Source organism: Phacochoerus africanus, chromosome 7, assembly GCF_016906955.1.
Source record: "Phacochoerus africanus isolate WHEZ1 chromosome 7, ROS_Pafr_v1, whole genome shotgun sequence".
Taxonomy (NCBI): Eukaryota; Metazoa; Chordata; class Mammalia; order Artiodactyla; family Suidae; genus Phacochoerus; species Phacochoerus africanus.
Window position 1 is genome coordinate 90,825,833 of NC_062550.1, and position 24,767 is coordinate 90,850,599.

Sequence of the window (24,767 nt, forward strand, 5' to 3'; positions counted from 1 at the left end):
GGCAGTGAAAACAGATGATTCCTTCAATAAATCGGAGGATAACAAGGGGAAGCAATACAGGGAGGAAGCTGGGCAAGGATGAAGGGGAGGTTTGCAGAGACGGGTCTCAAAGACGTAAAGAGGAGAAGGAGCGTCCCTTCTATTTCAGTGAGAGAGAGGGGAAAGGACAGGCGCGTGTGAAGGGGAATTTTCAGGTGTGGGTGAAGGAAGTCAAGGGAAATCTCATCTGAGATCCTATATCTTCCTTGGGAGGAAAAGATGAGCCCAAATTGTGACCCAGAGGCTCCCAACCCTCAATGGACACGCATGCACACCTGCGTGCGCGCACACACCCTAAGCTCACTCAGAAGCACACAAGTTAGGGTCTAGGATTTTACCCCTCCTTCCAGGTAGACACTGTAGCCAAGTCAGCTGTTCAAGGCAAAGGAAGGTAGGCTTATGAGGAATTAAAATTGAAGCACAAACACCTTGAAACAAAGAGCACAAAGGAAAACATCCTTCACCAGAGGAAGCAGGACACAGAGTGAACAACAAGGCAAGCTTAGTAAGTATTCTCCCAAGGAAATAAGACAGGATATGAGAAACGAAGCAAGAATAAACTTCTGTGAGAAAGAATCAAATGGAGACTAAGTATAAAATATTTTATTTTTGAAACAAAGAATTCAATAAATGGATGGAAGAGAAGGGCAAAAAAACCAAAGAACAAATTAATGACCTGAAAGCTCAGATTGAGGAACCTTCCCAGAAGGCAAGAGAAATACAGAGATTAAAATAAAATATATTAAGCTATGGAGAGTGACGGTGTTAATATCTGTTGCTTGGGATCTTCAGGGAATTTTTAAAAGTAAACATAAGGGGAGTTCCCACTGTGGCTCAGCAGTAACAAACCCAACTAGTAACCATGAGGACGCGGGTTCAATCCCTGGCCTCACTCAGTGGGTTAAAGGATCCAGTGTGGCTGTGAGCTGTGGTGTAGGTCGCAGATGTGGCTCAGATCTGGTGTCACTGTGGCTGTGGTGTAGGCCGGCAGCTGCAGCTCCCATTCGACCCACAGCCTGGGAACCTCCATATACCAGGGGTGCAGCCCTAATAAAGCAAAAAAAAAAAAATTTTTTTTTGTTATTCATGTTCTACCATAAAATATCATTTGAACAACTTATTTACTGATGAGTAGTTCTCGTCCTGCTATAAACAGTTCTGAGACAACATCACGAACTTCTACTTCTTCCGTAACAACGGGCCCAGTTTGCAGGGTTCGCCGATTTGAATCAGAAAGAGCTTCCAAGACGGCCAGAAATCGGGACGCGGTGCTATCAAACATCTCATCCAACAGCCGTTCTGTGACAGTACGGGGCCACTGCAGCTGGAATTAAAAAATACAGCTCATTTTGTTAACATCTACAATGTTTGACATTATAAGGCAAAGATAAGTAGGTGTGCGTCGTTAATGCTAAAAGAAAGAATGGCTGGTCTATCCACAAGACGGCTGCTTTGTAGTTTTTGATTTTTTTTTTTTTCTTTTTCGGCTGCACCTGTGGCGTAGGGAAGTTCCCAGGACAGGGATCATATCTGATCCTCAGCTGCAACCTACACCACAGCTGTGGCAATGCCAGATCCTTAAGCCACTGCACCATAGTGGGAACTCTGGTTTTTGTTTCTTGAGCTGGAGACTGTTAGAGCCTCATGCGAATCCCAGCCACTCTCCCTGTGTCAGCCCAGAATGATTCCAAAAGGGTCTGCCTCCACCCTTTACTCTCCTCTCCGACTAAGGACTTGTTCCCCGTACTCGGATTACCAGGAAGTAAGGAAGGGAGCGCTAGGTGACTTTTCCAGAAGGCATGGCCAGTTAGAGGACACCCATCACCTTCTCCACGGCTCCCTTGCTTCCTTCCTCTTCCTGGGGCAAAGGCAGAGAAGCAAAAGCAGGGATAAAGATGACTTGGACCACTGTTCTCCAAACACCAACTTCTTGCTTAGTAGCTTATTAGCTGCTACACCTTTTCAACCCTTAGGTCAAGTGACATGGTTTTTTTTGTTTTGTTTTTCTGGGTTAGTTTTTTTTTTTTTTGGTCTTTTTGTCTTTTTGTCTTTTTGTCTTTTTAGGGCCGTACCCATGGCATATGGAGGTTCCCAGGCTAGGGGTCCAATCAGAGCTGTAGCCACCGGCCTATGCCAGAGCCACAGCAATGCAGGATCCAGGCCGCATCTGCGACCTCCACCACAGTTCACAGCAATGCCAGATCCTTAACCCAATGAGCGAGGCCAGGGATCAAACCTGTGTCTTCATGGATGCTAGTCATGTTCATTAACCACAGAGCCACAAAGGGAACTCAGTCAACTGACACAGTAAAAACCTCAATAAAGCTTTTATTTATGCCCCGCCCTCTCTTGCATTATAAATAGAGGAAAGAGTTTATTCTAAGATGTTTGCTATAGGTTAAAACAGAGCTTTAAAAATTCTACATATATATAAAATTATACATGTATGTGTGTGTATACTTTTATTTTTTTGGCCGCACCTGCAGCACACAGAATCTACTGAGCCAGGGATCGAGCCTAAGCCACAGTAGTGAGAACACCAAATCCTTAACCACTAGCCACCAGGGAACGCCTAAAAATTATATTTAAATAGCATAATAAACTTTCTAATAATTCAAAGTACTCAAAATGAAATGGCAGAACCCAAAGAGAGTTCAATGAAATTGTTTTTTAAAACATCATAAAAAACTAGCAAAAAGTGAACTAGAATATTTATCAGAGCTAGAGATGAATAATAATAAGCAAGAGATTTAAAAATATAAATATTTTAAAGATCTATAAAAAAGATTTAAAGTTAAAGCAATAAAAACACACTGGAATGTCTACAAAAACAAAGAGCCCATTCAGAAACAATTTAAAAATTAAAACCTCTATTAGATAAATGGTCAGATTATAAAGATAATTCACCAAAAAAAATATAAAGAATAAACACAAATATAAGGAAAAGCTGGATCAAAGAAATAAAGTTAAATAAGCCATTTTATGAAAACTGAATTATTAAAAAATAGAGAATATCAAAATGATAAAAGCTTGTGGTAGACTCTCCATCATGGCTCAGAGGTTAATGAACCTGACCGGCATCCCTGAGGACGCAGCTTTGATGCCTGGCCTCAGTCAGTGGGTTAAGCATCCGGCGTTGCCGTGAGCTGTGCTGTAGGTCACAGATGTGGCTCGGATCCCACGTTGCTATGGCCCTGGCGTAGGCTGGCAGCTACAGCTCCAATTGGACCCCAAGCCTGGGAATCTTCATATGCCACAGGTGTGGCCCAAAAAAGAGAAAGCCAAAAAAAAAAAAAGGTGTGGTAAAATTGGTACATGCAAGTTGTCACCCCGGAGGACTTATTTTGGAAATCAATTTGGCAAATATATGACAAGAGAAATGAGAGTGTATCTTTATTCAAATCCTACACCTTGAATTTTATCCAGAAAGTAAAAGAAAAAATAGGGAGTTCCCGTCATGGGTCAGTGGTAATGAGCCCAACTAGCATCCACGAGGGCATGGGTTCAATCCCCGGTCTCGCTCAGTGGGTTAAGGATCCAACATTGCCATGAGCTGTGGTGTAGGTTGCAGACGCAGCTTGGATCTGGGTGTTTCTGTGGCTGTGGTGTAAGCCAACAGCTACAGTTCCAATGTGATCCCTAGATATGGAACTTCCATGTGCTGCAGGTGAGGTTCCCCCACCCCCAAAAAATAAAAGAGAGACAAAAATAAATAAATAAATAAATAAATAGTACACTTGAGGGTACTGACTACATCAATTTTGATAATAGCAAAGAACTGAAAAAACAACTAATACTTTTCATTAGGAGTTCCCATTGTGGCTCAGTGGGTTAAGAACCCAACACTCTCTCTATGAGGATGCAGGTTCCACCCCTGGCCTTGCTCAGTGGGTTAAGGATCTGGCCTTGCCGCAAGCTGCAGTGTAGGTCACAGATATGGCTCAGATCCAGTGTTGCTGTGGCTGTGGCACAGGCCACAGCTGCAGCTCCAATTCGGCCCTTGGCCTAGGAATTTCCATATGCTGTGGGTTTAGCCATAAAAAGGAAAAAAAAAAAATGTATTGGACAGAGAGTTCCCTGTCAGTTAAAGAACTCGGTTTCAGCACTGCGATGGCTCTGGTCTCTGCTGTGGCTCAGATTTGATCCCTGGCCCAGGAGTCATGCTGTGGGCACGGCCCAAAAAAAGCATTAGACAAATTCTGGTATACACACTGCACAAAGTATACCAGCCCATCTTTGTAAATGTCAGGACGGATGAGAAGCTGAATGACAAGACCCTTTCGGTCCGTTCCAGCCCTAAATCCCATGGCTTCCGGGACACATAAACCAGGAGATGTATTATATTGAGTCCCCAACACAATATACCCGCCCCAGTCAAACTCAGTTTCTCACTGTCCACCAAATGCCTTTGCTTACTTCGCCTTCCAAGCTGTGATCATGCGCCTGTCCTTTACTGAGAACATTTCCCTTTTTCTCCCTGTCTAGACAAATTCTGCCTGTTATTCCAAAGCTGTTCAAAAAAGGGCAAAACTGGAATTCCCATTGTGACTCAGCAGTTAATGAACCTGACTAGCATCCATGAGGGTACAGGTTCGATCCCTGGGCTTGCTCAGTGGGTTAAGGATCCAGCGTTGCCATGAGCTATGGTGTAGGTCACAGATAAGGCTCAGATCCTGTGTTGCTGTGGCTCTGGTGTAGAGTGGGAGCTACAGCTCTAATTTGACCCCTGGCCTGAGAACCTCCATATGCCGCAGGTGCAGCCCTAAAAAGATAGGAAAAAAAAAAAAAAGAACTGCAACTTTGTCTTGTCTTTTTTTTTTTGGCTACGCCTGTGGCATATGGAAATCCCCAGGCCAGGGATCGAACCTGTGCCACAGCAGTGACCCAAGCTGCTGTAGTGACACTGGATCCTTAACTCTCACAAGATAATTCCAACTTTGTCTTTTCTATGTGTCACCTCTTTTGGACCACAGTAAGCCTTTGATGCAGGGCTGTTAAATGAATAAATAAAAAATAAATAACAGTAGTACCTACCACTAAAGAGTCAATCATCAGAAGTCTGAATTAGTGGTCCTATAAAACCATCCTTTGAAAATCAAAATGATTTTACTGTGACTTAACAACTGACTTAAAAACTCAGAATTTTTTTTCTTTTTACAGCCACACCTGCAGCACATGAAAGTTCTCAGGCCAGGGATTGAATTCGAGCTGCAGCTGAGGCCTACACCACAGCCATAGCAATGCCATGTCTACAACCTACCCCACAGCTCAGAGCAACCTCAGATCCTTAACCCACTGAATGAGGCCAGGGATCCAATCCGCATCCTCATGGACACTACACTGAGGTCTTAACCTGATGGACCATAACAGAAACTCCAGAAATTTTTTTTATAAAATAGATGTAATGCATATTGAAAGGTCTTTTGTAGAAACATAATAAAGTTATTTCATACATATAAAGCAGGACCTTCTGCAAAATCGGTCCCCGGCTTGCTAATGAATACTATAGTATTACTACTTATCAATGCCAGACACAGACAGTTCAATAGCTCATCCAGGGAATTATCCAAAATTTAGCAAGTTACCACCCCCACCATTGGTCAGTAAGGACATGATTTAAAAGCATGCATAAATGGTACACCTGGGCTCAGTAGTCAATAAATAACAGAGACATTAGGTAGCAATAGAAAGCTACCATGTCCAAATAATATTTTTATGTAAAAACTATGATTTGTTTAAAAGGAAAAAAAAGTGAATTCCTCTCAAATGTTCTAAGAAGAAATTGAGGAAAGAGAACAGCCGGCACTGGGGTAGTGAGAATACATTGCGCTAAAGACCTGGGTTCTGGTTCCAGGGCCGCCAGCAGCTGGTTTAAATCGGGGCTTTGTTTTCCCACCTGCAATAGAAAAGGACCAAACCAAATGATTTCTAAAATCCCCTTCGGGTTCTGAGATCCTGCAACTCTTCTGTTAGAAACTGCTCCTCGGAGTTTCCATCTGGCTCAGTGGTTAACAAACCCGACCAGGATCCATGAGGATGCGGGTTCCCGGGCTCACTCAGCGTTTAAGGACCCAGTGTTGCTGAGGAGCAGCTGCAGCTTGGATCCTGCTGACGCTGTGGCTGTGGCGCAGGCCGGCAGCTGCAGCTCTGATTGGACCCCTAGCCTGGGAACCTCCGTCTGCTGCAGGAACAGCCCTTAAAACCAAAAAGAAAAAGAGAAAAGAAAAAAAAGAAACTGCTCCTCTTCTTCTCCCTCATTTTCATTTTCAGGGGCTACAAAGAAGCTCATAGAAGAGAAAGCCTAGACTAGCCAAGGAGCAGTTCGAAGAGTACAGAGCTGGGACTTAAGGACCACTGAGATTCAGGACAGCCACCTGTGAGACGGCGGGAGAAGGAAAAAGGCAGAAGGGAGAAAGGGCAGAGCATCCCACGGGCATAACTGTGCCCGACTCCCCTCCCTGCGAGCCCTCCGTGCTCCATGGGGGCTGTGTGAGTCCTGCCAGGTGAGAAGAGGACCCTGCTGTCACCTCCATCCTGGGAGTCACTGCCCGTAAGAGGGCGCCCTGAGCCCGCTTACGTCTCTTCTGGCAGAACAACCAACAGCCTTCTCAATGAGGGCCGCTCTTCAGTCTGGCCCTGAGCATCAGTCATGAGCAGCGCCCTGTTCACCGGAATATCGTTGATGCCGGTGAGAAATAAACTGGTTTTTTAAGCCACCGAGACATGGGAGTTGTTTGTTGCTCCAGTATAACTTAGATCCTAAACGCTCCCAAAGGTGAAACCGGAAGCTGCTAAGAAAAGGTGCCTCCACCTCCTCTCTGCTCTCAGCACCTTCCAAGCTGACACCGAATGAGCAAAGACAGAGAGACCGAACCTTTGCACCTTTCCCGGGCTCTTCTTCAGCTTCTTTCCCTTTATTTTTTTTATTTTTGATGTTTTGATTTTAGGGCCACACCCACAGCATATGGACGTTTCCCAGGCTAGCGGTCTAATCAGAGCCACAGCTGCCAGCCTATGTCACAGCTACAGCAACGTGGGACCCGAGCCACGTCTGTGACCTACCCCACAGTTCACTGCAACACCGGATCCTAAACCCACTGCATGAGACCAGGGCTCGAACCCGTGTCCTCGTGGATACTAGTTGGGTTTGTCAGTGCTGAGCCACAATAGGAACTTCCAGCCTCTTGGCCTCTAACATCATGAAACCGAGACTGCACCGAAAGACAAAGAGGTATCAGGCGAATGCACTGCAGAGAGTCTGAAACGGAGAAGATGTTCTGGAACTTACCATCTGTGCTTCCCTTAGGTTAACTCTTATCTTTGGTCTAAAGAGACTTTTGTTTTTTCTTCGCGATTCAAACACTCCTCTTTTGAAGATCATGACTGCCATCTGCCTCAAAGAGAAGAATTACAGGACATAACCATGGGATGAGCCTCTCAACCGCTCATACGAAGTACTTCATCGACTGCGGAGTACAGTAAATTTCCTTTATTTCATACATTTTTTATACCTTTATCGTGGCCTCTCTGTAACATCTTCTGGACTCCTCCTGCGATGGTGAGGAACTCATTAATTCCAGTTGCCTTAACTCATCAATTTTAGCTAAAGCACGCCGAGCAAACGCCTATATGCGATGAAAATAAATTCAAGTCCTAATAAGTGAGAGTATAGTGATTAAAAATGTATCAAGACAGAATGTTTTATTCTCCCAGACATTTGATTTAATTGCTGAATTAAATCGAGGCTGATACGGACTCTTTAGAACACACTTGCTGTCCCATCTATCAATTCCCTAGAAGCACCACTAAGCTCAGAAAATCTAACGTTGGCAAAAGGTCCGCTATACCAACTTTGCGAATTAAGAAATTCAGGAAAGTAGGCTTCTGAGTTAAACAGGAGCTTCATATATTTGATCACTTCCTTGGCACCAGAACACACACAGCCTCCTCAGGGCTCTTCTCAAATTCTCACCTTTCTCCCAAAACAAGCCGTATTATCGATTCAGCTGTTCACACCGTCCACGAAATTGTGAGGTTTTTAAAGGGACTTATTCATTTCTGTATTTCCAGTAGCCAACATATAGGAAGCATTTTTTTATAGCTGCACCCACAGCATGTAGAAGTTCCTGGGTCAGGGGTTGAATCTGAACCACAGCTGTGACCTATACTGGATCTTTTAACCCACTGCTCAAGGCCGGGGGTCAAACCCACTCCTCCACAGTGACCTGAGTTGCTGCAGTTATAGTCTTAAACCATGCTACAGTGGGAACTCCAGGGAGTATTAACATCTGAGGAAAGGAAAGAGGTAATCTTGCTTATTTAATCTGAACGCCGTTATTACAATTCTCTAGAGATACCAGCAAAAAGAGTTCAGTGCATGTAATTTATTTTACTGGTTCTCTGAAGTATTATAATTTCTCATTTTTCACGAAGATGCTTTTGGAACACAACAGTAACATACATAAAGGGTTAAATTTTCCAATGAGAAAAAAATTCCAGTAGGAATCAAATGGTCAAAATCCTGTACACATTCCAGTCCCTGACAAACTGAATACTAAATAAGTAAATTGAATAAATAAATAAACCAAGACACTAAAATTAACTATACATATATGGTGGGTAGTTTCTAGAATGTATCCTAGACTAAAAAACATATCGCACGAGAGCTGTATTAAGCTATTTCCCTGCTGAAATCCAGCCCACACTGCACCCAACAAGCTATGCACACCAGTGCAGGGATATCTTGGCCCAAAGGAAGGGGCGCCCATTTCTAATTCTCACCAAGCTCCCTTCCACTGATAAGCCAAGAAACATATACCATAGAGAGGGTGCTTGTTTTCATCCACACAGAGATATAGGATAGGTCAGGAGAAGCCCTGACCAGTTAAGTTATATTTCAGGTTCTTAATCAAAAAGATATACAGGAGAAGAAAAAAAAAAACAGAAATAAAATGAACTAAATAAATGACAGCTGGGGGAGTTCCCGTCGTGGCGAAGTGGTTAACCAACCCGACTAGGAACCATGAGGTTGCAGGTTCGGTCCCTGCCCTTGCTCAGTGGGTTAAGGATCCGGCGTTGCCGTGAGCTGTGGTGTAGGTTGCAGACGCGGCTCGGATCCCGCGTTGCTGTGGCTCTGGCGTAGGCTGGTGGCTACAGCTCCAATTCGACCCCTAGCCCGGGAACCTCCATATGCCGCGGGAGCAGCCCAAGGAAATAGCAAAAAGACTAAATAAATAAATAAATAAATAAATAAATAAATAACAGCTGGAAGAAGAGCAAAGCAAGACAGGTGCACAGCAGGCAGTGTGGAGTACAAAACTGAATAGGGAAGGAAAGCAGCTTGCACACAAGAATACAACAAAGCAGGGAAGACGCCAGAAACCTTATTCAGGGGTAGGAGTGAAGAGAGAGCAAAGGGGAGTTCCCATCGTGGCACAGTGGTTAACAAATCTGACTAGGAACCATGAGGTTGCGGGTTCGATCCCTGCCCTTGCTCAGTGGGTTAAGGATCCGGCGTTGCCGTGAGCTGTGGTGTAGGTCGCAGACGCAGCTCGGATCCTGCGTTGCTGTGGCTCTGGCGTAGGCCGGCGGCTACAGCTCTGATTCAATCCCTAGCCTGGGAACCTCCATATGCCACGGGAGTGGCCCAAGAAACGGCAAAAAGACAAAAAAAGAAAACAAACAAAAAAAGAGACAGAGAGAACAAAGAGAGAGACTGAGGAGTTCTCCGGTGGCTCAGCAGGTTAAGGATCTAGCACTGTCGCTACTGTGGCTCAGGTTCCTGCTATGGTTGGGTTCGATCCCTGGCCCAGGAACTTCACATGCCGTGAGAGAGGCCCAAAATAAGAAATAAAAATAAAAAGCAAGGACGCAGAAAGTAAAGTGAGAGACCAGCAGAATGGAGACACCAAGCCAATTTCTGCAATAGAGCCTGGGACTCTGTCTTTGCTTCCCTGAAACTCTTTGGGGTTTTGTTTGTTTATTTGCTTGCTTGCTTTCTTGTCACCCGTCCAAAGAATACACTGAAGCTGAATACATCACACATTTAAATACTGGCGGCCTCAGACATCGAGAGTCGTGTACCTCTCCGTGGACACCCGCGTGGCAGTCATAGTAGCACTGGCAGACGGCGGTGTAGAGGCTGGCTCTCCACGTCAGGTACCTGACGGCCAGGAGTGGCACCGAGGACTCCATACACATACTGGCCCACAGGAGATATTCCAAGGCCTGACACAGAAAGGGCACAACAGAGTGTCTTTTCATTTCAAGCCATTAATGCTGATTTTCACTTAAGAGAATCGAGTTATAAGTGATGAGCACAAACTGCTGACCCCTCACACCAAAAACACCGCAAACAATACGGTGATTTAAAAACAAGCGTTTCGGCGTTCTCATCGTGGCTCAGTGGTTATCGAATCTGACTGGTATCCATGAGGACGCAGATTCGATCCCTGGCCTTGCTCAGTGGGTCAAGGATCCAGCACAGCTGTGAGCTGTAGTGTAGGCCGGCAGCTGTAGTTCTGATTCGACCCCTGGCCTGGGAACCTCCATATGCCATGGGGGTGGCCCTAAAGAGACAAAAAAAATAAACAATAAAAATAAAAAACAAGCATTTGAATGTAAAAGAATAACTTTGAGAACTCAAGATCTCAAGTGAGTCGTTTTAGAATGTCTTCCTTCTTAGCTGCCCGAGTCCTGTGAACTCAGCTTATTGTGCTTAACATTTACCAAGTGTCAACAGCAGCCTAGGAGCTAATTCCAACAAGGCCATTGTTCTTAGCTGGCCTGGAACCAATTATTATTCTGAACTAAACTGGTATAGCAGGGTAGGAAAAATGCAAACGGCCTATAAACTGGGGCCTCTGATACTTAGAGGAAAACAGTCCAAGACTGGAATCAAAAAGATCTAAGCTTCACTGGATCCTTAACCCACTGAGTGAGGCCAGGGATTGCATCCTCATCCTCGTGGGTACTAGTCAGGTTCATTGCCTCTGAGCCACGACGGGAACTCTGGGACATTCAGGTCTTGTGGAGAACATTTTCACTTTTTTGCTTTTGTGTTTAGGGCCACACCCACGGCCTATGGAGGTTCCCAGGCTAGGGGTCCAATCGGAGCTACAGCTGCCAGCTTATGCCACAGCCACAGCATCTCGGGATCCGAGCCACGTCTGCAGCCTACACCACAACTCACAGCAACACCTGATGCTCAACCCACTGAGCGAGGCCAGAGATAGAACCTGTATCCTCAAGGTTCCTAGTCGGATTCATATCCGCTGTGCCATGACAGAAACTCCTGAAGAATATTTTTAGTTTTAATTTTTAATTACTGAGATAATTTATCAGTTTTTATGGAGGGTTTCAGACCTCGCAGAGACTTGTGAGCTGTGGTGGAGGTAGCAGATGAGGCTCAGATCCCGAGTTGCTGTGGCTGTGGCATAGGCTGGCAGCTGCAGCTCAGATCTGACTCCTAGCCTGCGAATTTCCTTGTGCCTCGGGTGCAGCCCTAAAAAGCAACAACAACAAAAGGCTACCTTAATTGATACTGACAATAAAAATATATGAGGATAACATTAAAAAACACTGAGTGTCCTAAAAAGCCCTGAAGAATAGTATCTCTTATATTTCCCTTAAAAAGTTTTTCAATTATCCCTTTCTATTTACCTGAGGAAAAACCCATTGATAATACACTAACTATGACATGAATAAATAATTATCAAGACCCAGGCTGCCCTATCACCTAAGAATTGACTTGGAAAGTCACCTGCAGAGTCTATGCTCATCTGAGAAAAAAATGTCCATCTATAAAATGATATTTTAGGGATTTACTGCACTAGCTAGCTACTGTTGCCTCAAAGAATCATTTTTCCTTGAATATAAAGTTGCTAAAAACCTAACTTTGCTTTTTTATTTGGTATTTTTGAAAGACTAAATTGAAACACAAAGAGTTATTAAGTCTGGATAGAAAAATATTTAGATTAAATGTCACGCTCACATTCAAGAATCATTGTAATTGGTCCATTAAACAGCAGCACTGCAGTGAGATCCAGATTTTTATTTGCTTCATTACTTAAAACTAAATAGCAGTTATTATCTATATTGCAGCAGTTGAAGACTCTACTGTTTACATTGGTAATGTTGAAATTTAGCTCTGTATCAACTCATTGACAATTTCTTCTATTTAATATTGATTAAGTGATAGATGATAGTTTAGCTGAATTCTCTACTTTTACCTCAATTTTTTAAAAGGAAATTTGGAAAAAATCCAATGAAGAAGATGTTTACATCCACAAAACAGAAACAGACTCACAGACAGAGAGAACAGACTTGTGGATGCCCAGGGGAAGGCAGGAAGGATTGGGATGGACCAGGAGTTTGGGGTGAACAGAGGCAATAAGCAATGAATAAGCAATGAGACCAGACTGCAGAGCACAGGGAACTTACATCCAATCTCTTGGGATAGAGTATGATGGAAGATAATATGAGAAAAAGAATGTATATATGTGTATGCCTGGATCACTTTGCTGTGAATTGGCACAATATTGTGAATCAACTATACTTCAATAAAAATATATATATATAAAAGTATTTAAAAGAATCTAAGCTTCAGTGTCAATTTTATCACCTAGTAGCTGTGTCGTTTTTTCTCTCCAGACCTCAAGTTCCTCATCTCTAAAATGGGTATTTTAGCACAACCCCCCAGGCCTGTTATGAGAAGGAGACAATGTATATGACACGCTAGGATATTTGACACAAGGTAAGCTGTCCATAAACAGTGTCTTTCACCAGTGTCATTATTCCCAAGGTACAGTCTGGAACAAACCTGATAGTTGGGGTGGTGGGAGTCGTCATTGTTAATATCCTGTCTGTTGGAATATGCGTAAGAGCCTCTTGCGCTATTCCAGCTAAGTGACTTTTCTCCACAAATGTCAATGATAATCTTTTTGCACATATTCTTCCTGTAAACCTGATACAGGAAACACCATTTGACTATATGCAGTCTTCAGTTAACTTTGTCAATCATTTTCCTTTCTTCAAAAATATTCTAAGAGTTCCCGTCGTGGCTCAGTGGTTGACGAATCCGACTAGGAACCATGAGGTGGCGGGTTTGATCCCTGGCCTCGCTCAGTGGGTTAAGGATTCGGCGCTGCCATGAGCTGTGGTGTAGGTTGCACATGCGGCTCAGATCCCATGTTGCTGTGGCTGTGGTGTAGGCCAGTGGCTACAGCTCCAATTAGACCCCTAGCCTGGGAACCTCTATAGGTGGGGATGGTCCTAAAAAAGGAAAAAAAAAAAGAAGAGAAAAAAATGAAATATGACCGGGATGGAAATAAGAATCTATGAGCTAAATAGTTCCAAATATCAAATTCTAAATTCGATCCATGTTAACATCAGCCTTAACCAAGTAGGACCTCACATGTCTCCCTGGACGATGGCTGTTAAACATCCCTCTTCCTTACCCATCCTCTTTACCTCCAGCAGAGTTATCTTTCTAAAATGCAAATTGGGTGGTGTCACTCTTGTGCTTTAAACATTCAATGGCTCCCTACTGCCTATAGGACAAAGGTCAAACCCTTTATAGGGCATGCAAACACCTTTCATGCCTGCTTCCTGCCTCCCCCCCCCCACCCCCGCCATTACTCTTGACCTTGCATCATATCCTTAAAAGCGGCCCAAAACGCTTTCCGTTCCATGAAATATCTTCTTTTTTTTTTTTGTCTTTTGTTGTTGTTGTTGTTGTTGCTATTTCTTGGGCCCCTCCCGCGGCATATGGAGGTTCCCAGGCTAGGGGTTGAATCGGAGCTGTAGCCACCGGCCTACGCCAGAGCCACAGCAACGCGGGATCCGAGCCGCGTCTGCAACCTACACCACAGCTCATGGCAACGCCGGATCGTTAACCCACTGAGCGAGGCCAGGGATCGAACCCGCAACCTCATGGTTCCTAGTCGGATTCGTTAACCACTGCGCCACGACGGGAACTCCTCCATGAAATATCTTAATGGTCCAAACACGTGTCTCTCTCTGCTCCCTCTGTTCTCTCATTCCCCTGTCCCGTCAGACTGAGAGGACACTCTACTTCCACCGCTAGCAGTGGTACCTTGGACCACAAACGCCATGTGCCTCGGGTTCTTCATCTGCAAAACAGGTAGACCAGTAACTATTTTAGAGAATCGCTTGAGTTAATCCTCACTCAACCCTCGAACAGGGGAAACACACAAGTGTTAGCTTTGGTAATGACGGTGAAGACAAAGGAGGAGGAAGGGGAAAGCAGAGCAGGGGAGAGAACTGGCTGTTGAGGAAGACTTTTCTAACAGCCCTAGAGAGAAACGACCTTTGCTTCACTTCTGTCTCCACTGCAGTTGTGTTGTGTGTATGTATATATGTGTGTGTGTGTGTACCGTATAAAATTTATATAGATTCTTACCTACACATACACCACATGTCACACCCAAGTGCATTAATATGCTCATGTGTGTGACGACGACACTTTACTGTGATCTTTTTGAAAATAGGAACCATGCCTCATTTGTCATTATATCACAATACCTCAAACAGCGCCAGGTAAGTACCTGGCAGATATTCCCAACTGCAATGAAACGAATTCACCAGACAACCCTGAAATTAGCAGAAATGACCAAGGAAGTGTTAACAAGAATGCTAGATTCTCAAGAAAATAGTTATAATAAATTCGGACTGCAGACTAAAGCCCTTCTTGCAAAATCAAATTTGGCCTTTAATAATTGAGGAAATAGCTGAGGAAAAATAAGTCTTTAGTAGGCACGCCAAACGTAAAAAGGCAAATCGTCAAAAAGGTTCAGGAGCTTCAAAGATAGAAAGTAAAACCACAGCCTGACATCACATTTAATAGTAAAAATAGCAGAAACACTGGTAACCATCTAACCCCGTAGTCAACTTCAGAGCCTTCAAAGTCAGTGCATATAATGTGTGCAAGCAGCTCAGCAGACGCCCGAGAGAGAGAAGGAACCAGAAAGGCCAGATTTCTCTGCTGTCTAGACAATTTCGATTCCAGAGGAAAGGAGCTCTGGGAGGTTTGACACCGGACTGTAACACCCCTTGCCATCTGCTGGGAATGTAAGCTCGCCCAGTAGAATGTGAGTGCCCTTAGCAAAGCGCCCTGTCTGTCTTGTTCACCACTCTATTCCCAGCCCCCAGAACTTTTATCTAGTGTATAGAAGACATGCCATAAATATGTGTTGACTGACCGACTGACCTTCATTTAAAAGTTTCAGTTCATGGGGCTAAGCATGGACCTATTTCAAGTCATCATAGGATCAAAGGCCTGAAAATCCATCGAATCGCATCCTCACCAACTTTCCCAGCACCACATCCTCCCTGCTCACGAGTTCCCACCTCCAGGAACAGGGAACGACATGCCACATAACATCAAAAGACAATTCCAACACGAACTTCTTTAATCTGAAGTGCAATCCACCTTGATACACTTCCAGGGTGTCTGTCCTAGTTCTGTCTTCTGGAATGGCAAAAAAAAAAAAAAAAAAAAACCACTCAAAATTCAACTTCCAAATTACAGCCCTCAAGAATCTGAAAGCACCTATGAAGCCTGCCCTCTTCCCCAGCTCTCTCTCCAGGATAGAGATTCTCAGGCATGTCTACACCTCCCAGAACTGCACTTCCTTTCCCATCAGGGTTGGTCTCCTATGGCTTTGCTCCAGGGTGCCAATGTCCCTTGAGAGTGAATGACTAGACGGCAGTAAAAGGGGTCTGGGATTGCTTTACTGCAATTCTTGTTATTGCTGCTGTCATTTTTACCAGCCCTGCCACACTGTGAACTGACATGGAATTAACTGTCATCAAAAATCATGCGTTTTCTCAGACTTCCCCTTGCGGCTCAGTGGTGAACAAACCCAACTAGGATCCATGAGGATGAGGGTTTGATCCCTGGCCTCGCTTAGTGGGTTAAGGATCTGGCGCTGCCGTGAGCTGTGGTGTAGGTCACAGACACAGCTCAGATTCCAAGTTGCTGTGGCTGTGGTGTAGGCCGTCTGCTGTAGCTCTGATTCCATCCCTAGCCGGGGATCCTTCATATGCCATGGGAGTGGCCCTAAAAAGACAAAAACCAAAAAAAAAAAAAAAATTTGCGTTTTCTCACATCTGCTGCACAGAAATCCTGCTGTGGATTTTTGCATTCAGACTGTTATAATTTTGAGAGGGTAGGATGACATCATGTATAAATTTTCCCCCTTCATATCCACATGTCTTCCAAAGCTCTCAGGATTCCTGGTATTAGAAATCTCACATTTCAACGTAAAAATAGCTTCATTTACCAGTTGTTCACATGCTATTTCGGTTTAGCCTCAGACTTAGCAAAAAAATCACAGATTTTAGTGCCAGACAGAACCTTAAAAGTAACCTAAGCTGACTACAAGACACTCAACTGCTTGTAAGTGACAGAGCTGGAGCTGGAATTCAGGTCTCTGGACTCCCAGGGGCAGCAGTGTTCTTTCCACGACACAAGACAACTATGACAAAGAGCAGAGTCATTGTTCTGCTTCGGGCTCTGAAAAACCAGCATTCAGGTTTTAAAGATGAAAAGCCATTTCCCAAAAACAAACAAACACACAAAAAACCACTTACTTTGTAGCATTTTTTCTTGCTCCTAAAATAGGGAACTCTTTCTATGAATTAAAAAATTGCTGGGACTTTGGCAGGACTACTGTCTTCAGAGGGAAAACCAACACCTTTGAAAAAACAAGTTTTAAGAGCCTAGCAGGAGCATGGTTCGGGAATCAATCAGGAAGAGCGCCCACGATTCACCAGCTGAGCCACAGGATGGCACTGCAGCGTCATTTATATTCGCTTGTAGGCTTGGAGGAAGGTACTGAGAAGCATCTCCAAGTCTGGGTCTGGAGTTTATGTAACAGCATGTGGAGTGACCTGACAAGCATTGTTCAAGCCCAACCTTTACCAAACAATTTCAGTTTTATAGTAAAGGGAAAAGGAAATCAATGTTTCCTTAGAACGAATAGGTTCTACCGTATTCTTTAAGGTTCGCTGAGTACTGTACTGAGGTTTTATTTTTGGCCACAGCCATGGCATGTGAAGTCCCCAGTCCAGGGATCAAGTCGGTGCCACAGCAGCAATCTGAGCTGCTGCAATGACAATACCAGGTCCTTAACCCAAGGCACCACAAGAGAACTCCCTATGCTACCGTTTTAAATGCCTCAGAAGCAGCTACAGATTATACCATAAGGGAGAGCAAATGGTCCCAAATCTTTAGGAAAAGAGGCTTCAGAGACCTGCCCTCCCTCCATTGCCTGGGCGGATGCTGGTGACCTGCCTCAGCACAAAAGGAAGCGTTTCCCATCTGGGAAAGAGCCCTGGCCAGTCTTGGTCTTCAGGATGTTTTGAGAGTCATGTCAAAAAATATTTCAGGAATTCCCGTCGTGGCGCAGTGGTTAACGAATCCGACTAGGAGCCATGAGGTTGCGGGTTCGATCCCTGGCCTTGCTCAGTGAGTTAATGTTCCAGCGTTGCCGTGAGCTGTGGTGTAGGTCGCAGACGTGGCTCAGATCTGGTGTTGCCGTGGCTCTGGTGTAGGCCGGAGGCTATGGATACGATTCGACCCCTAGCCTGGGAACCTCCATCTGCCGCAAGTGCGGCCCTAAAAAAGAATAAGACGAAAAAAAAAAAATGACAATGACAATGGTGGTGTCCCCCTCATAAGACTATCATGGGCCCTTCACACAGTACCTAACACAGCATATGAGTTTATATTGCCCTGGTGTGACACCGAGAAAAGCCTGAGGATCCCACATCTGTTTCTCCTTCTGTCATTTGCTATAACAGACTTCAACTCTGAAATAGCTACAGAATCAGGACCACTCAGATGTGGCTGGACTTGGCCAAGGGCTTGTCCCTATTAAATGGACCCACTGAGGAGTTTCTGCTGTGGCTCGGCCAGTTAAGAACCCAACACAGTCTCCGTGAGGATGGGGGTTCAATCCCTGGCCTTGATCAATGGGTTAAGGATCCAGCACTGCTGCAAGCTGTGGCCTAGGTCACAAATGCGGCTCAGATCTGGCACTGCTGTAGCTATGGTGTAGGCCTCAGCTGCAGCTCGGGTTTGACCACTAGACTGGGAACTTCCATATGCCACAGGTGTGGTCCCAAAAGAAAAAAAAAAAAAAAAAAAAGCCAATGGACCCACTGAGTCCATGTAGAGTCTCAGCTCAGGGAATCAACTTATAAGCTGAGGATTTGGGAATTTCTGGCTGAAAATTAATTTCCTTGACACTTACACTGAACAAACCAAAAGAATTTCATCCCCATCTTCAAGTGCCAACTGTACAGCCACCCACCATTGCAAAATTCTTGCATTCCTCACTCCCCCCCACTCCCATCCCACAAGACTGGGACTCCAGAACCATCCTCCTTCGGGACTCCCTCATTTTGTCAAAAAGAAACTCCAGTGGCATGAGGGGGAGAATAGATGTATAAATAAGAAATTATTTTAAGATGACTATCACGTTAAAATTCTCTCAGCATTAAAAACACAAACACTAACAGTTAAGTGTTGGCACAGATATCTCTGCCTTTCAAATTTTTGGCAGACAAACGTTATAAGCAGACCAAACCATGATGGCTCTATGGAGCAGTATTCGTCGCTACAGCAAGTGCAAGAGAAGATTGCACATTCTTTTTAGGAAATCATCTGGAACTGAATATAGAATCACGGGAATAGTCTGTACACCAAATTTACATTATACACGCACGGGACAGCCTCCCCTTGCTTTAATTCACACTCAAAAATCTGGCACAGAGATGGTTCAAGTCACTGTCAGTAATAGAGCTTTTAAATGCAAGGAACAAAACAGAGAGAGAACACACAATGTTAGCCATTAAGCCTGCAAGTACCTTTGCCTCTACATTTTTTAGCTGGGCTATGTTTTGAGGAAATAAGGAGAAAAAAATCTGTCCCAAGTGTTAGAATACTCGGAGTAAGGTTTTGCATGCAATACAGAAAACTAAGGTAGTAATATCGCGGATACCAGCAACGACTCAAGCGTGGTCTCAGGGGGAGTGTATTTCCCCTTATTTTTGCCTACATTCCAATGACTAGACAATGAACACAGAGAAAAAACCATTTCTCCTGAAGACAGAGGTGCTACCAATGTGGTAAGGAAGTCACCTTAAGTGTCAGCCACTTCCCCGAGCTAAAACGGAGCAGTGAGCATCTTACTAGCAAATAAAGACGGCTCATGACTGGGACATAGTTTAGGTGTTTATTGATCCAATTAGTATCTGAGTCATAAGCATAGACCAAGCTCTTCCAACAAAATGCAGTCCAAGCTCCACAGCATGACACAGAGAGGCTAACCACTGGTGATCACCCAAGCCAGGACACATTGAAGGGTGAAAGTGGGCACCCATAAATAACTACGCCAGGACAAAAGGCATAAACAAGGACTGTCCTGGGCAAGCCAGAATGATGGACACCCTACCTAGAGGTATAGCTGCCAGATGAGGCGTCAGTATCATATTGACAAGTTATGACAATGTCCCTCTGGGAGACCAAGGGACAAGGGAGAAATACCTATCAATTTTAGAAAGTCTTTCTTTTCATTAATACTTTATGGTCTGCATTTTTACGTATGGTCATGTTAAAGTAAAACTAAGAACAGTACACCTATGTAATATATATATCTATTTATTCCCTAATTTTTTTTACATAATTCACTAAATTTTCTTTACTTAGCATTCAATTCTAACAAGTCTTAAAAAAACAGGAATTACATAAGAAGATATTTTGTCAGTAAATTTCATACCTTGGAAGAGTGACCTATGATCATCAGCTTTCTGCAAATGGTGTAAATGTAAATGGTACCTGGATGGAGAAAAACATTCACATGTTTTGCAGTCAGATGGTGGAATTTTACCTTTCAATTTCTATAGTTTAAGCTGGTGTTTCCCAAAACAAGTGATCACCTGAAAATACATGATAGTGGCTGGAGACGTTTAATCATTACAAATTTTTTGTAACTTGTAGCCAAATCATTGGCAGTTTAAGTTTTGAAATATGCTAAACAAAAGAATATTTCAGTAACATAATTTATGTACCTTATGGTTTTATTAATTCACATAAAATGATATTGGTTCCCTCACAGCTGAAAAACTGAAGATTTATCTCCCAATAAGATTAGAATACATATTTAATCAGATGGCACAAGGAAACTCATAATTTAAAAATCATAATGCATAATAGGTTGCATTGTATTCATTCACTGTCATACAATATTTATCCCATCATTAAGGTATGTCCTTTAAGTACTCTAATGAAAATGCCATTTTCAACTCCTATTTAAGATCATTCAAGTGCGATTTTTTTTTTAATAAAACTGCTAATTAAATGAAGATAGAAGACTCATTTCATGGCAGCATTTGGAGGATGAGCGGGGAATGACAGTACCATTCATTTCTCCATATACAAAGGACATTACAAAATAACCTAAAAGACAGTATTCCATGCTTCAAAAAGGCATGTAACTAAAATGAAAGCAATCTAAATGTTTTCTATGAAATAGCTGATCTAAAATTCATAACCACCAAAATCCAACAATTTGAAATCCTATGTCCGTGTTAAAACTTTAAAAGCTTCTGAGAAAACAGTATCTGCTCTAAAACACACACCACTTGATTAAAATACACCTGCAGGAGTTCCCACTGTGGCACTGTGGAAATGAATCTGACTAGTAACCACGAGAATGTGGCTTCACTCCCCGGCCTCGCTCAGTGGGTGAAGGATCCGGTGTTGCCGTGTGCTGTGGTGTAGGTCGCAGACGTGGCTCAGATCCCATGTTGTTGTGGCTGTGGTGCAGGCTGGCAGCTGTAGCTCACATTGGACCCCTAGCCTGGGACCTTCCATATGCCACAGGTGCAGCCCTAAAAAAGACAAAACAAACAAACAAAAAAACCCACCTGTAAGCACAGTAAACATTACACAAAAAAGTGACACAAAGATATATTGGACAAAATCTTAAACACTTCTAGTACCATAAACTTCACAGAGAATGCAACAAGTTCTTAGCATTCAGATACAGCATTCTCAGTGTGCCTGCTCCCGTGACATAGTTATTTATCTCATGTAAGATCCACAGGGATAAAAAACCACTCCACTAGTAAGAGCTCACATTCAGCATTCTTATCACAGCTTGGTTTTGTTGACCCAACTGTTTGTTTCTCAGAAGAGAAAAAAAAAAATCACCAAGTAAGGATATGCATAGGAAACACATGACTCTCCACAAAACACATGATTCGGGCGTAAGCCAGGAGCCCAAACATTCAGCAAAGGGAATGAGGAAATTTCAGAAGGCCCCAGGAGACAGCTCTCAAGAATAACAAGGGCCCTTTGTATTTCAAAGATGTGCCCTTAACCTTTGCAGCCCTAGCGCATCCTGACTCTAACTGAACCCCTCAGGATCTTGGCAGGGCTCACAGATCCACTGCAGAAGCCCAAGAGAGAGAGTAAATGGCTCAAATGGAGCACAGACTGAATTTTTACAATCTCAGCATATCTTTGGAAGTTTGATTTTTAACCATAAGCCTAATACGAGTTTGCCTCTTTGTCATACGATTCCTTTTCATCAAGGAAGGCTACCATTAAAATAATCTGACTACTGGAGGGTTAAAATGAGTTCAGTTTAGTTGAGAAGTCAGGTGTTACCCAGTATTCATTCTCCCAATTGGATGTTGTGAAAGAACGAAGATGAGTTAAAATCTCTGAAGACACCAAGGCTGTGTATGTACAGTAGTCAGTTAGAAGTAAAGAGTGTAAATGTCTAACTGGAAAGGTCAAATGTATTTTGAGAAATTGACTGCAGGTCAATTTATTTTCTCATGATTAAATTTCAAAGTTTTAAAACGACGAAGCCTTTGCACTTGGTAATCTCCCAGGTGGAATGCCCTTTCCGCAAATATCCAGATGTCTCAGTCAGGTATTTACTCAAACGTCATCTGGGGTGAGGCCTTCCCTGAGCATTCTGTGTTGAATTGCAGCCTGGCCCCAGCTGGCTGCGGCCCTGCCTATGCTCTCCCTAACCCTTCTCAGCTTTCTTCTCCGCCACAGCACTCAGCACCATGACACGCCATTTATTTTTGATTTGCCATCTCTCTGAAGCATTATGTAAGCATGAGAACAGGGCTTTTGTCTATCACCTACTCCTGTGTCCCTAAGCATCTAGAACAATGCCTGGCATTTAATAAGCTTGAGATGAATTAATTAAAACAGGGACAGTAGTTAGTGAAACTAAGGATATGTGTCTCCCACAATCCAGCAATTTCACTCCTGGGCATAATTCCCAGAAAACTCTCACACGGGTCTATAAAAGGACTCACGCAAGGATGTTCACTGCAGAATTATTTGTGCAATTAGAGAGGTAGGGCAAACCGGGTGCCCATTCCTATGTGTGTATGGGCATCTGGAATACAATTCAGCAGGCAGAGTTAATGAACTAAATTTATATATGGGAACATGGCTCGAGTCTAAAACCACAATGTTGAGCAGAAAACTATTTAGGAACCAAAATAAAATCTAGAACATGATGCCGTATGTATTTGAAAAAAAAAAAAGCAAAGCACATGCCAGAAAAAGGATGTGCAAGATGCAGACACTGTTCAACCTTTTCTAAAAACTAATAATAACAGTGGGAGGTTTTGTGTGTGATCTTAAGAGGATATCAGTCAGAGAGTCATGCTGCATCGTTTCCACAGCCCAAGCACAGCCTGACCCAAGGGCCGCAGGGCCGAACCCTCGGGCCTATCACTCCTCCCTGAGCACAGATGCTCTGCTCCTGCTCGTCCCTGCCAAGAGGTGTGAGCAGTTCAGGTGAAGAGATGGCTGGGCAACTTTGAGGATGATGAGCCACAAAAGCTTAACCATCACTGGACTGAAAGATTTCTTCCAAAGTCAGCCTCATCTCTGGGAGCAAACGTAAGGTCTAATTACAATCAAAATGTCAAAAATATGACTTGGGGAGTGTGAGGAAGAAAAAGGCAATGTACTGTCAGCTGCCACAGACAAGAAAGGATCCAATATGCTTTCTTTCAAGTTATTTTGTCCTGGTTGTATGCACACGGAACACACTGTCATTATTTTTCTTTCAAGAATATGTTATCCAGAGAATTATAACTTTCAAGCTGTAATTTTAAAGAGAATTTTGGTTGAATTTAAATTGTAACTCTTAAAAGGGAAATCGAATGCTACATTTTGATAAGATTCATTTCATGAGACATATACAATGCATATATCGGTATATATTTTTATCTATACAATATATAGATGTGTATGTGTATATGCGTATATAAATTCACTATACACACACACACACACACATGCACATTCTCAGATCTCCTCACTCAAAAACAGGTAAGAGGAGAAAGCTGATATGTAGAAAGCCCTAGTATTCAAGGAAACGGCCCATAAATGGATGATGCTTAGAAAAACAATCTAACCTGCAGGGGTCTTTCCATCCTTTTCCACGTATATTTATTTACTAATTGTGGCCCCTATTTTGTACTTTTGTGAATCTGATTATCCGAACAGCCTCTAACCCTTCCTTGGGCATAAAACCCAAAGACAAGCTCTCTAAGTCCCTGCTCATGAGGACAAACTAAAATGGAATAAAAATGTTTTAAAAAGTCACAGCTGTCTTATTATGACATGAACACGTTTTAAGTCACAAGGTAATCAAGGCACTGACAAACTTGTCATTTAAATAACTTTCTGAAGGACACAATGAAACATCCAACACAATGATAAATACCATTGAAGATAATCCAGCAAAGGCACTCCTGTGGCAAAGCCACCTGCATGATGAGTCTCAAGGAGGACAAGATGTGCAGACAATGGATCACAGATTCTCTATTCTGCAGGTTTGTGTCACTGTCACAGACTAGCTGGTAGCTGCAAATATTTTTGCCATTTAAAGCATGAAACTGAAACACATGAGAAAAAAAATAAGAATATGAATAGGGTTTATGCAACTTAGGAGAGCACTTCTTAAAATGTAAAAAACTAAAATGGAAACAATTCTGCTTAATTCATTCCACAGATTAGAATAATGCAACAGATGGAATGCTTGTGTCCTCTCCAAATTTAGATGTTGAAACCTAATGCCCAGTGTGATGATATTTGGGGTATTTGGGAGGTGAGGTCTTTGGGGAGTGATTAGGTCATGAAGGTGCGGCCCTCATGAGTGGAATCAGTGCCTTTATAAAAGAGACCCACAGAGAGCTGCCATATGAGGACACAGGGGGAAGCAGGCCCACACTAGACATGGAACCTTCTAGCACCTTGATCTGGCACTGCCCAGTCTCCAGAATTGTGAGCAAGCAAATGTTGTGTAAGCCATCTAGTTTCTGGGTTTTTGTTCTAGCAGCCCTAGTGGACTAACATTTGGAAAGAAATAAGGTAAAATAGGGTTTTTCAAAGCATCCACCGAGTGAAGATCATCTTTCCACAGTTAAAAAAAAATTTTTCTTTTCAGAAGCAAAAAAAAAAAAGTACAAAATTCCATTTCCAAGAATAGAGAATTGAATCAATTTTTTATAAATCCCCCAATGGCATCTTAACATACTAATTCAGATGCAAGTATTTCCCTCTATATAATTCCTTCAACAAATGTTTGTTGAGCACCTCTGTTTGCCACATTTTGCTAAGCAATAAAGCATGGAAGATGAGAAAGACAGGCTCT

At 43.2% G+C, this 24,767-nt stretch overlaps 1 protein-coding gene across 1 annotated transcript in view; it reads right to left on the minus strand.

Moving 5' to 3' along the window:
- The window catches only part of CFAP54 (cilia and flagella associated protein 54), a 308,666-nt gene that overhangs the window by 266,933 nt on the left and 16,966 nt on the right, over positions 1–24,767 (minus strand). Inside the window, exons 4-9 of the mRNA XM_047788234.1 lie at positions 23,838–24,009; positions 19,845–19,903; positions 10,123–10,266; positions 7,551–7,664; positions 7,328–7,429; positions 1,165–1,363 (exon numbers count right to left, since the gene is read on the minus strand). Of these exons, the coding sequence (XP_047644190.1) occupies positions 1,165–1,363; positions 7,328–7,429; positions 7,551–7,664; positions 10,123–10,266; positions 19,845–19,903; positions 23,838–24,009 (790 nt within the window). The remainder of the gene's footprint in view (positions 1–1,164; positions 1,364–7,327; positions 7,430–7,550; positions 7,665–10,122; positions 10,267–19,844; positions 19,904–23,837; positions 24,010–24,767) is intronic.